General features: G+C 36.9%; 2 protein-coding genes across 3 annotated transcripts in view; one reads left to right on the top strand and one right to left on the bottom strand.

Annotated features, from left to right (window-relative positions):
* Window positions 1-14,115, top strand: part of LOC127650070 (syntaxin-12-like) — a 232,927-nt gene that overhangs the window by 58,994 nt on the left and 159,818 nt on the right. The gene's annotated exons all lie outside the window — the stretch shown is intronic.
* Window positions 1,029-7,167, bottom strand: LOC127650066 (trophoblast glycoprotein-like). 2 transcript variants are annotated; one of them, XR_007971383.1, is made up of 3 exons: window positions 6,736-7,167; window positions 4,340-5,620; window positions 1,029-4,178 (listed from the first exon to the last, which is right to left on the bottom strand). XR_007971383.1 is itself a non-coding variant. In XM_052135258.1 (2 exons), the coding sequence occupies exons 1-2, from the start codon at window positions 6,999-7,001 to the stop codon at window positions 4,771-4,773; spliced, it is 1,116 nt and encodes a 371-aa protein (XP_051991218.1). In that variant the 5' UTR covers window positions 7,002-7,167; the 3' UTR covers window positions 1,029-4,770. The 2 variants fall into 2 exon arrangements, 1 of the variants encoding a protein (XP_051991218.1); XM_052135258.1 differs by having other exon boundaries at window positions 1,029-5,620.

Here is a 14,115-nt window from a genome sequence, read left to right as displayed (position 1 = left end):
GAAAATTACATTAATCTTCAATGCTGTTCTTTGGCACAGCGGTGTCCGGCTAGATGATGCCAGGTAAATATAATTTTTTCATGGGTCTGAGCCCTTAGGACGACCATCAATTCATAACTAATTGGGTAAATTTGTCCTTTGTTTTTAACAAGCCCACCATGCTCCACTGCACAGGGAGCTGTTGAAAGAGAGAGGTACTTTATAAAGCTTTCAGTTCCACTTTTTTTTTTTTTTTACCATGACCATCAATACTACCCTTATTTTTAAAATAACTATTCAAAGTTCATTTGGAAAATCTGTCATAATTTACTCATCCTCATGTCGTTTCAAACCAGCATGACTTTATTCCGGGGAACACAAATGAGCATATAGTAGTTAGAATGATGACGTGGCTCTTTCTATACAATGAAAGTTAATGAGGATTGGTGCTGTTGAGTTCTAAAAATGACAAAAAGCACAGTTTTGACATCAGTAATATCAAACGCCATTTTTTTCATAAATGTCATAAACATTTACAGTGAATATTCAGAAGTGTGAAAGTGATTTGTGGAGATGAAAAGATTATCAGTGAATAATTACATGACAACATTTCAGTCTGTTTCTCATACCAAGACTTTTTTTTTTTTTTACCTCAATTTATTTTATTCCCATACACATTTCGTTTGTGGTCTATTAAAGAATTCATACAGGTTTGGAATGATATGAGGGTGAGTAAATAATGAGTTAAACTTAAACTCTATGGACCGGCCGGCGCTGTATTGAGAAAACAGTTTATGCTCAAAACATTAAAGTCCAGCATATGTAGGTCAGGAATATGTGGACTCATTTGAAAACTTAGATTCTGAACCTTTCAAAGAGTACCATATTTTCCATTTATGTTACATAAAATAAGGCCTGAAAATATTAGCAATGCAAATTAGCGCCCCCTAGAGGTAATGGGGTAGAAACATTAATATGAATACAAAAGTCTCTCACATGGCACTTAAATGGACAATTCATGAAAGCTCTCATTCTCGGGAATGCGACTGTATAGTTTATTTTGTTGCCCTAATACCACAAAGAATCACAAAACAAAATATGATTTTTGTAAGTCATCAAATACATGCATGTCTTTTATGCACCGATCATTGCTGCTGTAAGCCCCAAATAGCTACAAACTTTATATCTGCTTTTACCTTAGGCAGTCATCTAAAACTTAATTTGCTTGGCTGAATAATCCAATGTTATATCTTAGATGTCCAGAACAAAATATGCCATTCAGCAGGAAAAGCATGCCAATCTAATCATCATTAAAAATATGTCTTTGACTGTGGATGATAAAATATTACATAACGTTGCAAAGATTAGTACCTCAGCTTTCTAATGTCACCTAGACTGAGCTTCTAGTCCACTCAGAGACCGAGATATTCTATTAAAACCATGAAGGTGGTGCATTAACTGAAAATTAGACTGAATGTCTATGGACAAGTACATCTGTGAGGGCTAAAATACGTTATAGCACTACCTACATTTCAGATCTGTATATTAGTATGTGATGAAGAAAAAAAAAATTGTTCTAGTGCTTGCTGCTATCTAGTGGAATAAAATAAGACTTTTCACAGAACCAGAAGTACATGCTTACAAAAAAAAGAAAGATGAAAAAACTCTGTTTATAATAAGATATTTCAGTATGAAAGATTTTAGGTGGCAGCGCAAACATTTATCAGAGTTAGGAAACATTTATTTTACAGGTTAAGCTCAATCAACAGCATTTGTGGCATAATTTTGTCTCATCCCTTCTTTTCTTTATTAAAAAAAAAAGCAAAAATGTAGGTTACAATGAGGCACTTACAGTGGAAGTGAATTGGGTACATTTTTGGAGGGTTTAAAGGCAGGAATGTGAAGCTTATTATTTTATAAAATAAATTAAAGTAAAAGCAAATAATTCTTCTGTTAAAAATGTTTTATTTGAGCTGAGAAGTTTAAATTTGTTGACATTACACTGTTTCGCAACAAAGTTGAAAATTGGATATAACTTAACACAGAAAATGTTTGTAAGTGATTTTATCACACTAAAATCATGTTAACATGCGTAATGTTTATGTCTTGAGGCTACCCTTTTAAAACGTTGAGTATTTGAACGTTTACGGATTATGGCCACATCCACTTCCATCCTCACTGTTAACCAGATTTGTGCCTTTTTAAGGAAATGTAGGAAAAAGTCAAAATTATGTTTTGTGGTGATCAGATTTATGGCACAAATGCTGTCGATTGATCTTAACTTGTTTTGAACCAGGCATGTTCCTTTAAATTTTAAGGTAGAAGGTCAACTTAATAAAAATCCCCCATTCAGTTTAAATAGATTCAATTTCACTCAGAGCTTTGCTCTTAACCACAGATGATTTTCAATGGAGCATTACATTCAACTTTATAATGTAACCCATGTACATATGCTAAACTCATGTGCTTCCAATAGCTTGTCGCATGTGGATATTTGGAGCCGTAAACATTTCACTTCAAGCTCACCCACATTTGTTATCAGATATGAAAAACTTCAGATATCCTCCAAACCCTCTGTGAAACTGTTTCTGAAAGCTGGCCTGTTCTTACAGAGATATACAGTATCATTACAACGCCTCTATGAATGAGAACAAGAGAATAAGCATTACACAACATTGGCAAGACATACATATTTCAATGAGTTTGAGTTTTGTGCTGACACTTGTTTTCTCTCTGTATGTTGAAGGATAATATTTTGTAAGTGAATAGTTCACCCAGGTCAGTCTTTTTCATAATGAAAGTAACAGACTAGGACTTTCAAGCTTCAAAATGACAGGAGAGCACCATGATAGTGTCAATGTAAGTAATAATGTAAGTTATTATTTACTGAACTCATCTTGACTTTCCATAAGTGTGTTATTTTGAACTGGATACCTGATATTTTCACAAGAGTAAACATTTAGCTTTTGGCATCCCACAGGTTTTCCTCAGCTCTTCTTTTGGAAAGGTTTATTTGACATGAATAATGCACAAGTACAAAGCTAGAAAAGCACAATGGAAGACAGTCAAAATTCTGTGAAGTCTTGCATACCAAATATTATGTCATTGATCAGGCACAATGATACATTTCATTATTACAAGCAAAGTTATGGTAGTTTTTAATAGATGATAATTCATATGGATGGCAAATGGGTGAACCTCATTAAGAAATGCCCAGGCCATATTTTACTCTAAAATATAATAATAATAATTTTATAAATTTTGCATCAAGAAAATGGATCATATTTTAGGTCATGAATTTTTTCTTCATTGTGACATTCTCATTTTAATTTAGCACTCCCTCTTAAGTTTCTCATTACTGTATTATATCTTATCCAGACACAATGATTTTACATTAATATCAGCATCAATTAAATAAAAAATTATCACATTATGCTAATTCGATTTTTTTTTAAAATTCACAGTAGATAAATTCACACAGATGATTGGGTAGTTTAAATGTACTTAAATGTCATGAAATAATGTCAATGCAAAAACAAAAAAGTATTTTTTAGTCTTTAAAATAGGCTTCCATTTTCTTTGTGCAAATTAATATTTATTTTTGTCTTTTGATTTTGGGGTGAAATACATCTTGGACATTTTGTGAATGTTTTCATGAGATTCACCCAAACGCTAAATAGCCATTGCATCTTGTGCCAAATGTTTAATAAAACCATTGTATCCAGATACATGTGAAGTCCAGCACATTGGTTGACAACACATCAAGGACATTTTCTTTCCCAACTCAAGTCTCATACATTTGGAAACGGTACTCTGTACTCAAAAATAGAGCGGGGGACCCTTCAACACAACAACCCTGTCTTCATCTGTATCTTATCACAGTAAAAGTCCCTTAAACAGAAAAAGATGGGGAACATATGAGGAACTGAGCCAGACTGAGTCTTCAAAGAGAGAGCAGTCCTTGAGGAGGAGGGGTTTTGCTCGGCGGCCTTCGGAAGGGCTGGTTCTCATCATCCTGACACTAAAAATGAGTGGAATAAAAACAAAGCAAACTTCTCTTTTGAATGATAAAAGTTCTAGAGATTTCTGCGAAACTGGGTCCCTTTCTTCAAAAGATGCTCCTTCTGCAGCTTAGAGGAGGTTATCCTCATGCCGGCATGCTTTTGGAGAGAAAATCCAGCACATTCTTCCCAGACTCCCTGTGGATAGAGCGACAGAGGACCATAGAAGACTGCTAATTCTGTTGCACACGGTCCAACTCTTGAACTGCATAAAGACAAGGCTGCACATGCATGCAATAGGCTATAAGAGTTCCCACAACTACACAAACAGCATAGTACACATACACGCAAGTGTTTACCTTCTTTAAAGCTGGTCAGCCCCTAAAATCCAATAAACAAGGCACTTAAGCTGAAGTTGAACCAGAACAGTTGTGGGCAATATTCCAGTTTAGGACAATGGAGAGTGGTGGGGGTTTTGGAGGTGGTCTTCAGAGTTGCTTTATGGCTTCTGCCCCTTTATTGGGCTAATCCTCAAGCATCCCACGATGATTAAGAAGCCAATGCTTATGGAGGCCAATTCTGTGCAGAATTTGAGGGGGAGGTGTGCTTATAAAGGTTCAAAACACTCTTGAAAACACTTAACAAGCAGTACATGCTTTCACAAATGAGAGAAAACCTATGCACCTACTTAAATGTCTACATGTTTGCGACACAAAATGTAAATTTTCCTAAGTATAAATGCAATAGAAAACTAGTTCATATAAGGAGCTTGGCTTTGGAAGAGCTTGGATCACATGTCAGCCATTGTAGAGACCTGCGATAGTCTGGGATCATGGTCAATCTCGTATTGGTAGTGATACCCTTCCCAAACTTCCCGGCAGGCATCACGCATTTCGTAGATTCGCTTCTTGATGCCTTTGCGATTCAGGTAGAGCACAAAAAGGAACATGAGACCAACAAATCCCAGCACGATACCCAAGAACACGTAGGAGGTTTGCAACGCAAGGTTGTCGGCCTCTCCCGCTTTGTGGCAACCCAATTCCAGTTCACCCACCGTCAATAATGATGTGTTCTGCAGTTCTGCAGGGAACACGCAAGCCAGCCGCTGAACATCCACCACACGCTCCTGTGAGTTGTTCAGCCAGACAGCAAAAGTTTCGATGTCGCAAGTGCATGTATAAGGGTTCTCCGCCAAGTGGAGCCTTACCGAATGCAAGTGCTCCAACTCTTTCAAAGCCTCTTCACGCAAGGTCCTAAGAGCATTGTGGGTGAGATCGAGCTCCTGTAGATGATCCAAACTTGTGAATGTCCCATTATGGATGGCCACTATAGAGTTGTTGCCAAGATGAAGGCGCTGCAAGCCAACAAGATGGCAAAAGATGCCAGGGGGCAAGTAGACAAGGCCATTACTGGACAGGTCTAGCCCCAGCAGGTCACTCAAGCTGCTCCAGCGAAGAGAGGTGGCGAGATCAATGACAGATGAGTGGTTGTAAAGAGCCCGACTGAGGTTGAGCTCCCTCAGCATGTGGCTCTGGACTGTGAATGCCTCGGGATGGATGAGGGCCAGCTGGTTGTTGCTTAGGTCCAGAGATCTGAGGCTTCGCAGGCTAGAAAATGTGTGAGACTTCACCTCATAGATCCTGGATGAAAAAGGAACTAATTTAAATTAATAGGATAAGTTTATTTAATTTCTCCCATGGTCAAATACACCACCCAATATTCAAAAGATCAATTTTCAACTCCAATCTTGATTTTGCCACTAAATCTGCTCTTTACTAGGTGATGCATTGCACCATGTACAGTGTTTGGTAAGTTCTTCAAAAAGTAATTCACTACAAATTACTTAACTGTAATTTTAATTTGAATACTGAATGTACTGATTAGTTCATTGAAAAAGTATTCACATTGCTAATTACGTTTAAGTTGCTTTTTAAATCACTCAATGAATTTAAAATAATGTCTATATTTCCACCTTGTTTATTGACTTGTGAGGGGACGCACACTCTTCAGCTTTCACAGAAATGCAAATGATTCATATTAATGGAATTCATATTTTAAATGTATTCTACAAAATAATATTACTTTAGAAATATCTCTAACCCAAGTAATGTACATAAATGTAATTAACTTGATTGACAGTTGGTAACTGTAGCCTGATTACAAGAATTTAAAATGTAATGTGTTACATTTGTGCTAAAAGTAATTTGATAGCAGTAATTAATTACTTTCTAATTATATTACTTCCAACACTGGCCATATTTATGTATATATGACTGTTTAATTTAAAATAAAATACTTGGGGTTAATCAAATCTGTATTGGTTTGGAAAATACATCTGTTTAACACTTTCAGGCTTCTTCTTGAGCTTCCCTCATAAAAACTGACCATGGTAAATTTATTAATTTGACTTCATGCACCTTAAAACCATGTTTTTTTTTTAATAGATCACATATTTTGCAACATGACATACAATCTTGGTATTATAGCTTCTGATGTCATTAAAATAAGGAAATAATGTGGAATTGGACGATTTTGGAAGTTTCTTACACTGTTTTGCATGTTTTTTACATTAAGGTGACTTGAGGAAGCCAAAATTGCGCCACTTTTAGTCCTTGGGATGAATGATATGGTATGCTGGTGGAAACGATGCGGGTACAATGGAGAATTTTAGTAAGATATGCATAAGCATCTTCAGTCAAATATGAGTGCAGCCTGTCTAGGCTATATACATCATGAAACATTACATTAAGGTTACCTGTTGTTAGACAGTGACAAATTTGTCACATTGTCCAGTCCCTGGAAAGACTCGGGTCCAATCTGACTGATGTGGTTCCCGGTGATGAAGAGGTTTCTGGTGTAGGCCGGGATGCCGCTCGGAATGTTCCTCAGATCTTTAGAAACACATTTGACCGTGAGCGCGGCTTCCGAACACTCGCAGCCGGGCGGACACACCGATGCCCCCGCGGAGAGGGCAGCGCACAGCATCCCGAAGACAATGGCACACCGTCCACACTCAAACATGGTTTAAAGCTCTGGAAACCCAGAAATGCTACAAAAGTCTCACGAAATAATGCCGATTTCCCTCATTCAGCTGTTGTACGCGTCCAAGGGTCCGCGTTCTCTCCAATCCAGTGTGCTCCTCAATCTAAACTTCACTCAGTGATGTGTAGTGCCGTTGCGCGCTGGACTTCATGCATCACTGAAACTCCACGTGTGAGTGAGAGGCAGACACTTTATTTCCATGAGAAAAGGAGGTTCTCAGTGTTGGGCGTTTGATTCGCTCCTCTCAAACAATGCAACTGAATCACCTCTGCTCTTAACAATCGGCAGGGAGGAACTTTGGGCTCACACCTCTCCCCCTACAGAAGCCTTTAAACTGATCTCAGGATCATGCAGATCTTGCACCCATCGTAGTGATTATTCGGCTTAATTAAAGTGACAAAGGCTCATCAAAAGATTAAGATAATCCAAATGTGAAAAGTATTCACAAAAACTTTCAATTTTGTTGAACTTGTATAGGCTAGTTATTGGATTTGAATCTGTTATTTCTATAGACTCTTAAAATAAAAGTTCTTCAAATGTTCATCTTTTCTTAAAAGGTTCTTGATGTTCATTATGGCCTGTAGTTTCTTTAGATCTATTGGTGGTTCTTATAAGTACCAGTATGTAGATGGTTTAAAATGAACAAGAAGATAAAATATTTTGTGGAAGTGTAAGAAAATGTTCTTCAATGATATCATGCTGTACCCCCGTTTGGATCCAATTAGAACCTGTAGAGTGTAAAAGACTAACATCCATTTCTATCGTCTGATCTAAATGAACAAATTCTTATTTGGCTACTGCTCCCTGGAAGAGTGATTAATAAACGAGTTCTGTTTTGTATGTAGACGTTGGAGACATTTCTCATAAAACCCGCTCCACATGACTCCGCGTCCTTTGAACTCGGCGGGGTTCTGGTGAAATGAAGCGACGAATTCAACACGTCGTTCTTTTGCCTGCCGTGCGTCATTTGTCCTCCAGCGCAATTAGACGTTTCCAGGGTAACCATTCAAACCAGCGCGCCAAATTATAAAGACATTCTAAAATGGCATGCATACGTTTTGACCAAGTCATACTTAGCTTCTGATGGGATGAGCACCTCTCATATCCGTTGTAAAATGGCCAACATATGCACGGTAAACACAATAGCCTAGGGTTCGCTTAAAAAACTTCAGAAATGCTTTTTTTGTTTGTTTACTCTAAGAAGGCTAATTAAGTATAATATTTATTCATAGGTAAATGATAAGACCTAATTGACAAATTGGTCATTTTGCTGTTGACACCATATTAACTAAAAATGTTTTGGTATAATGGGGATTCAAATATTGAAGAGGTTTGGGAGAGAAGCAATGAGCGAGTCTGTCACATTTTTGTGAGAAATATAAAAAAAATGGGTCCTGCCAATACTGAGAACATGCACCTTTGTATATAAAGTCTGGCATCAACTCACAATCTCACAAAAAAAGTAAAAAGGCAAACGCAGCTGACCTGGAGGCAAATGCTGATTTCTACAAGCTCTAAAATAAAATAAAATAATAAAAGCAATATTTTAGAAAGATAATTGGAAATGTATAGTCTGGTCCCAAAGATGTTGAAAAATAGCAATGGATTAATTTTCAGAGGTACCTTTAAATGCTTGCCCGTTTTTAGGGTTAATAAAGCCTGTGCATAACAGTGAATATACACCACTTTGCACAGTGCCTTTTTTCCTTGGTAAATTCACTGAAATGCATTTCTTCTCATTTATTGCCTTATCAAACACCCTTAAACAATTGTTTATCCCCCAAAATTATTATTGTCTCATTTACTCACCCTTGAAGGCAGCATAAAGGTACAACTCCAGTGGTTTAATCCAGGGGTCCGTTATTACTATTTTGATTTCTAAAGACTGGTTGGAAATCATGAGATTAATCATATATATATATATACATACACACACACACACACACACACACACACACACCAATCAGTCATGACATTAAAACCAGCTGCCTAATATTGTGTAGGTCACCCTCTTGCCACCAAAACAGCACCAACCATCATCTCAGAATAGCATTCTGACATACTATTCTTCTCATCACAATTGTACAGAGTGGTTATCTGAGTTACTGTAGACTTTGTCAGTTCAAACCAGTCTGGCCATTCTCTGTTGACCTCTCTCATCACCAAGACATTTCCATCCTCAGAACTGCTGCTCACTGGAGTTTTTTTTGTTTTAGGCACCATTTCTAGAGACTGGTCAGGAGCTTCAGTTAATGTTCACATCAACCATCAGAATGGGGGAAAAATATAATCTCAGTGATTTGGACCATGGCATGATTGTTGGTGCCAGATGAGCTGGTTTGTGTATTTCTGTAACTGGGATTTTCACACACAACAGTCTCTAGAATTTACTCAGAATGGTGCCAAAAACAAAAAAACATCCAGTGAGTGGCAGTTCTGTGGATGGAAATGTCTTGGTGATGAGAGACATATGTCATAATGCTATTCTGAGATGCCAGTTGGCGCTGTTTTGGCGGCACGAGTGGGACCTACACAATATTAGGCAGGTGGTTTTAATGTTGTGGCTGATTGGTGTGTGTGTGTGTGTGTGTGTGTGTATATATACACACGCTACCGGTCAAAAGTTTTGAAACACTTACTCATTCTTTATTATTATTATTATTATTTTTCACATTTTAGAATAATAGTAAAGTCATCAAAACTATGGAATAACATAAATGGAACTATGGGAATTATGTTGTGTGGTTTTTAATAACATTTTAGTTTTGTACAAATATTTGTTAATATGTTGGCACAATTATATTTTTGTCCACAAAACTAATTTCAAACATTACATTTAAGCATACGCCTTCAGATCAAAATATTTTTAAGATCATGAGAAACATTTCTGTCAAGTGTTTCAAAAATTTTGACCAGTAGTGTATCTGCAAATAGGTTTGTGATAAAATATATTTATATACATTTCTTGAACCTTTATCTGTCACCTTTAGCCTGCCCACTGAAGGTTGTAACAGAGATGGAGGGGACCGAAGCCTGGCCGCCCCACTCACAATTGCCGTTTTGTCTTGGGCAGAATTTAGGTTTTTAGAGGGGGAACCGTCTCTGTACAATCGCATCACACAGAAGACTAAACATGTGCGCACACCAAGGTCGCCGCACCGCTCCATCCCGGGTGTCACTATATCCACTCCCCTCCGTTTTTGTATCCACGCGCCTTCCCTGTATACACCCCTGTGAAAAACAACCTGGCTCCGCCCATGGGTTGTATATTGTCAGTAAAGCTGCTTTAAAAATGTATTGTGAAAGCATAGGCCTACGTTTGAATTGAAAAAAATGTTCTCTTTAGATTTATATACAAACATTAATAGATTCTATATAATAAAACATAAGATGTTATTTTCTGCGATTAATAGATTTGTTTAATGCGTTAAAAAAAATGCAATTCATGAAATATTAGGCCTAATTTCTTCACCTTCCTGAGCCTTCGCGAGAAGGGAGAAAGGTGCCTCGATTTTTCCTAGCAGGCTACTCAGCCTTACTGGCTCCATTTGGTTAGAATTATGGGAGCGAGGTTAGGGCATCTGCTGCCTTACAGGAACAAACCCAAGCACCTTTGTGCAATAGGTGAAACTTCACTAATGATTTCCCCCACTTTCTGTGGCTAATTGGCATATATACATTTTCAGGAGTTACACGCTCGACTCATGTGCCGGGCATAATAAACCCGGGAGAAGCTTAAACATTATATTGAAGCCCTAAAAGATGCAAGAAATAAAAAAGCGCAACGGATGTATAGAATTTTTGAATCCCTTTCTTTTTGGAACTTTTTGTAATGTTTCCCCTGTATAGTTTATTTATTTTTTTCTTTTTTCTTGCTGTCTATTGTTTCTTTGATGCTATTATGAATGTAATAGATAATAATATGATGTGATCCTCTGTATGTGTGTATATTGTTCTTGTTATGCAATAAAAATAAATAAATAAATAAATAAACCCGGGAGCGGATTTACTGCACGGAGAATGGAGAGTTCGCGCGAACCAGGCATAACAGGCAAGCTGCTGTATCTCTTCGTATCAACTTTAAATGAGGAGTTACTGTCCTCTGACCAGTTTCAAAAGTGGAATCGTAAAAGAGAGACACCGTGTGTGCGCGTGAAGCCTGGTGTATACTCGCTGAGTTCGCGTACGTGCGTTCATGCGACAAAAATGGCGTCACGACTTTGGCGGAAGTGCGCCGTGCTCATCCCATATTTCGTAACTGAGCGAACAGTGCGCGCGGCTGTTAATAATTAAGTTGGCTTGTGAGAGCCAACTTACTGAAATCCTATTTAAACTTATTATTATTAAGTTGGCTTGTGAGAGCCAACTTACTGAAATCCTATTTAAACTTATTATTATTATTATTATTAAGTTGGCTTGTGAGAGCCAACTTACTGAAATCCTATTTAAACTTATTATTATTAAGTTGGCTTGTGAAAGCCAACTTACTGAAATCCTACTTAAACTTATTATTATTCCGCTTATTCTTCTTAGCGGTGAAATTTCTATATCTAACTCCTCCTAGAGCTTTAACTCCACATACTCCAAACTCGGCTCAGACACTCAAACTGTTCTGACTCGAGTTGCTATATCTTTTCTAACTGATCGGACTTACGGTTTTCCTAAAAATGACGATCAAACTCGGAAAAAACTCCCATTGACTTAACATTGCGGAATGTTCAGAAATTTAAATCCCAACTGACATTTTCACACACACAGACAAAAAGGGCCTGTCAGCCCTGCATCTCTCCTCTCTCTCTCCCTCAGAGGATTTATTTATCAAGCAGCCAAAAAGTAATGACCTAAAATCTTCATAGCCACACGCTAAAACATGCTAAAAACATGCTAGCATCATGCTAACACATGCTAGCATTGACTAGCGAAGTGTTAAAACAAGCTAAAAATGTGCTAGCATCATGCTAAAATCGCCTAGCGAAGTGCTAAAACATGCTAAAAACGTGCTAGCATCATGCTAACACAAGCTAGCATCGCCTAGCGAAGGGCTAAAACATGCTAAAAACGTGCTAGCATCGCCTAGCGAAGTGCTAAAAAATGCTAAAAACATGCTAGCATCATGTTAACACATGCTAGCATCGCCTAGCGAAGTGCTAAAACATGCTAAAAACGTGCTAGCATCATGCTAACACATGCTAGCATCGCCTAGCGAAGTGTTAAAACATGCTAAAAACGTGCTAGCATCGCCTAGCGAAGTGCTAAAAAATGCTAAAAACGTGCTAGCATCATGTTAACACATGCTAGCATCGCCTAGCGAAGTGTTAAAACATGCTAAAAACGTGCTAGCATCATGCTAACACATGCTAGCATCGCCTAGCGAAGTGCTAAAAAATGCTAAAAACGTGCTAGCATCATGTTAACACATGCTAGCATCGCCTAGCGAAGTCTTAAAACATGCTAAAAACGTGCTAACATCATGCTAACACATGCTAGCATCGCCTAGCGAAGTGCTAAAACATGCTAAAAACGTGCTAGCATCATGCTAACACATGCTAGCATCGCCTAGCGAAGTGCTAAAACATGCTAAAAACGTGCTAGCATCATGCTAACACATGCTAGCATCGCCTAGCGAAGTGCTAAAAATGCTAAAAACGTGCTAGCATCATGCTAACACATGCTAGCATCGCCTAGCGAAGTGCTAAAACATGCTAAAAACGTGTTAGCATCATGTTAGCATCGCCTAGCGAAGTGCTAAAAAATGCTAAAAACGTGCTAGCATCATGCTAACACATGCTAGCATCGCCTAGCGAAGTGTTAAAACATGCTAAAAACGTGCTAGCATCATGCTAACACATGTTAGCATCGCCTAGCGGAGTGCCAAAACATGCTAAAAACAACGTAGCATCATGCTAACACATGTTAGCATCGCCTAGCGAAGTGTTAAATCATGCTAAAAACGTGCTAGCATCATGCTAACACATGCTAGCATCACCTAGCGAAGTACTAAAAAATGCTAAAAACGTGCTAGCATCTATCTGTCTGTCTATCTATCTATCTATCTATCTGAGGGTCAATATCTATCTATCTATCTATTTGAGGGTCAATATCTATCTATCTATCTATCTATCTATTTGAGGGTCAATATCTATCTATCTATCTATCTATCTGAGGGTAAATATCTATCTATCTATATCTATCTATCTATCTGAGGGTAAATATCTATCTATCTCTCTATCTATCTATCTGAGTGTCTGTCTATCTATCTATCTATCTATCTATCTATCTATCTATCTATCTATCTAGCAACTAAGTTAAACTTTTAACTACTTTAAACTACAAACTACTTTAAACTTCAAACTAATTTAAACTTTAAACTCATTTAAACTTTAGACTAATTTAAACTTTAAACTAATTTAAACTATAAACTAATTTAAACTTCAAACTACTTTAAAATTCAAACTAATTTAAACTTTAGACTAATTTAAACTTTAAACTAATTTAAACTATAAACTACTTTAAACTTCAAACTACTTTAAAATTCAAACTAATTTAAACTTTAGACTAATTTAAACTTTAAACTAATTTAAACTATAAACTACTTTAAACTTCAAACTACTTTAAAATTCAAACTAATTTAAACTTTAGACTAATTTAAACTTTAAACTAATTTAAACTATAAACTACTTTAAACTTCAAACTACTTTAAAATTCAAACTAATTTAAACTTTAGACTAATTTAAACTTTAAACTAATTTAAACTATAAACTACTTTAAACTTCAAACTACTTTAAAATTCAAACTAATTTAAACTTTAGACTAATTTAAACTTTAAACTAATTTAAACTATAAACTAATTTAAACTTCAAACTACTTTAAACTTCAAACTTTCTGGTCCAAACTTTCACAAGCCAACTTAAAGTTTGTCTCGACGAACTTTTTCTAGTTATTATTATTATTCTTCTGAGACTAAAATTACCAAGACTAACTCCTCCTAGAGCTTTTAAGCTACAGGCACCAAACTCGGCACAGACCTTCAGACTAATCCCGAATAGTGTGCTATATCTTTTCTAACTGATCGGACTTACGGTTTTCCTAAAAA

Source organism: Xyrauchen texanus, chromosome 10 (genome assembly GCF_025860055.1).
Source record: "Xyrauchen texanus isolate HMW12.3.18 chromosome 10, RBS_HiC_50CHRs, whole genome shotgun sequence".
NCBI classification, from domain to species: Eukaryota; Metazoa; Chordata; class Actinopteri; order Cypriniformes; family Catostomidae; genus Xyrauchen; species Xyrauchen texanus.
The sequence above is the reverse complement of the archived record's forward strand: the minus strand, read 5'-3'. Positions and strand labels throughout refer to the sequence as shown.

Coding starts and splice junctions, on each gene's coding strand:
- LOC127650066 (XM_052135258.1), bottom strand. CDS start 7,001: ATGTTTGAGTGTGGACGGTGTGCCATTGTCTTCGGGATGCTGTGCGCT. Junction 5,621..6,735: donor TTGTCACTGTCTAACAACAG/GTAACCTTAATG, acceptor TTTTTCATCCAG/GATCTATGAGGTGAAGTCTC.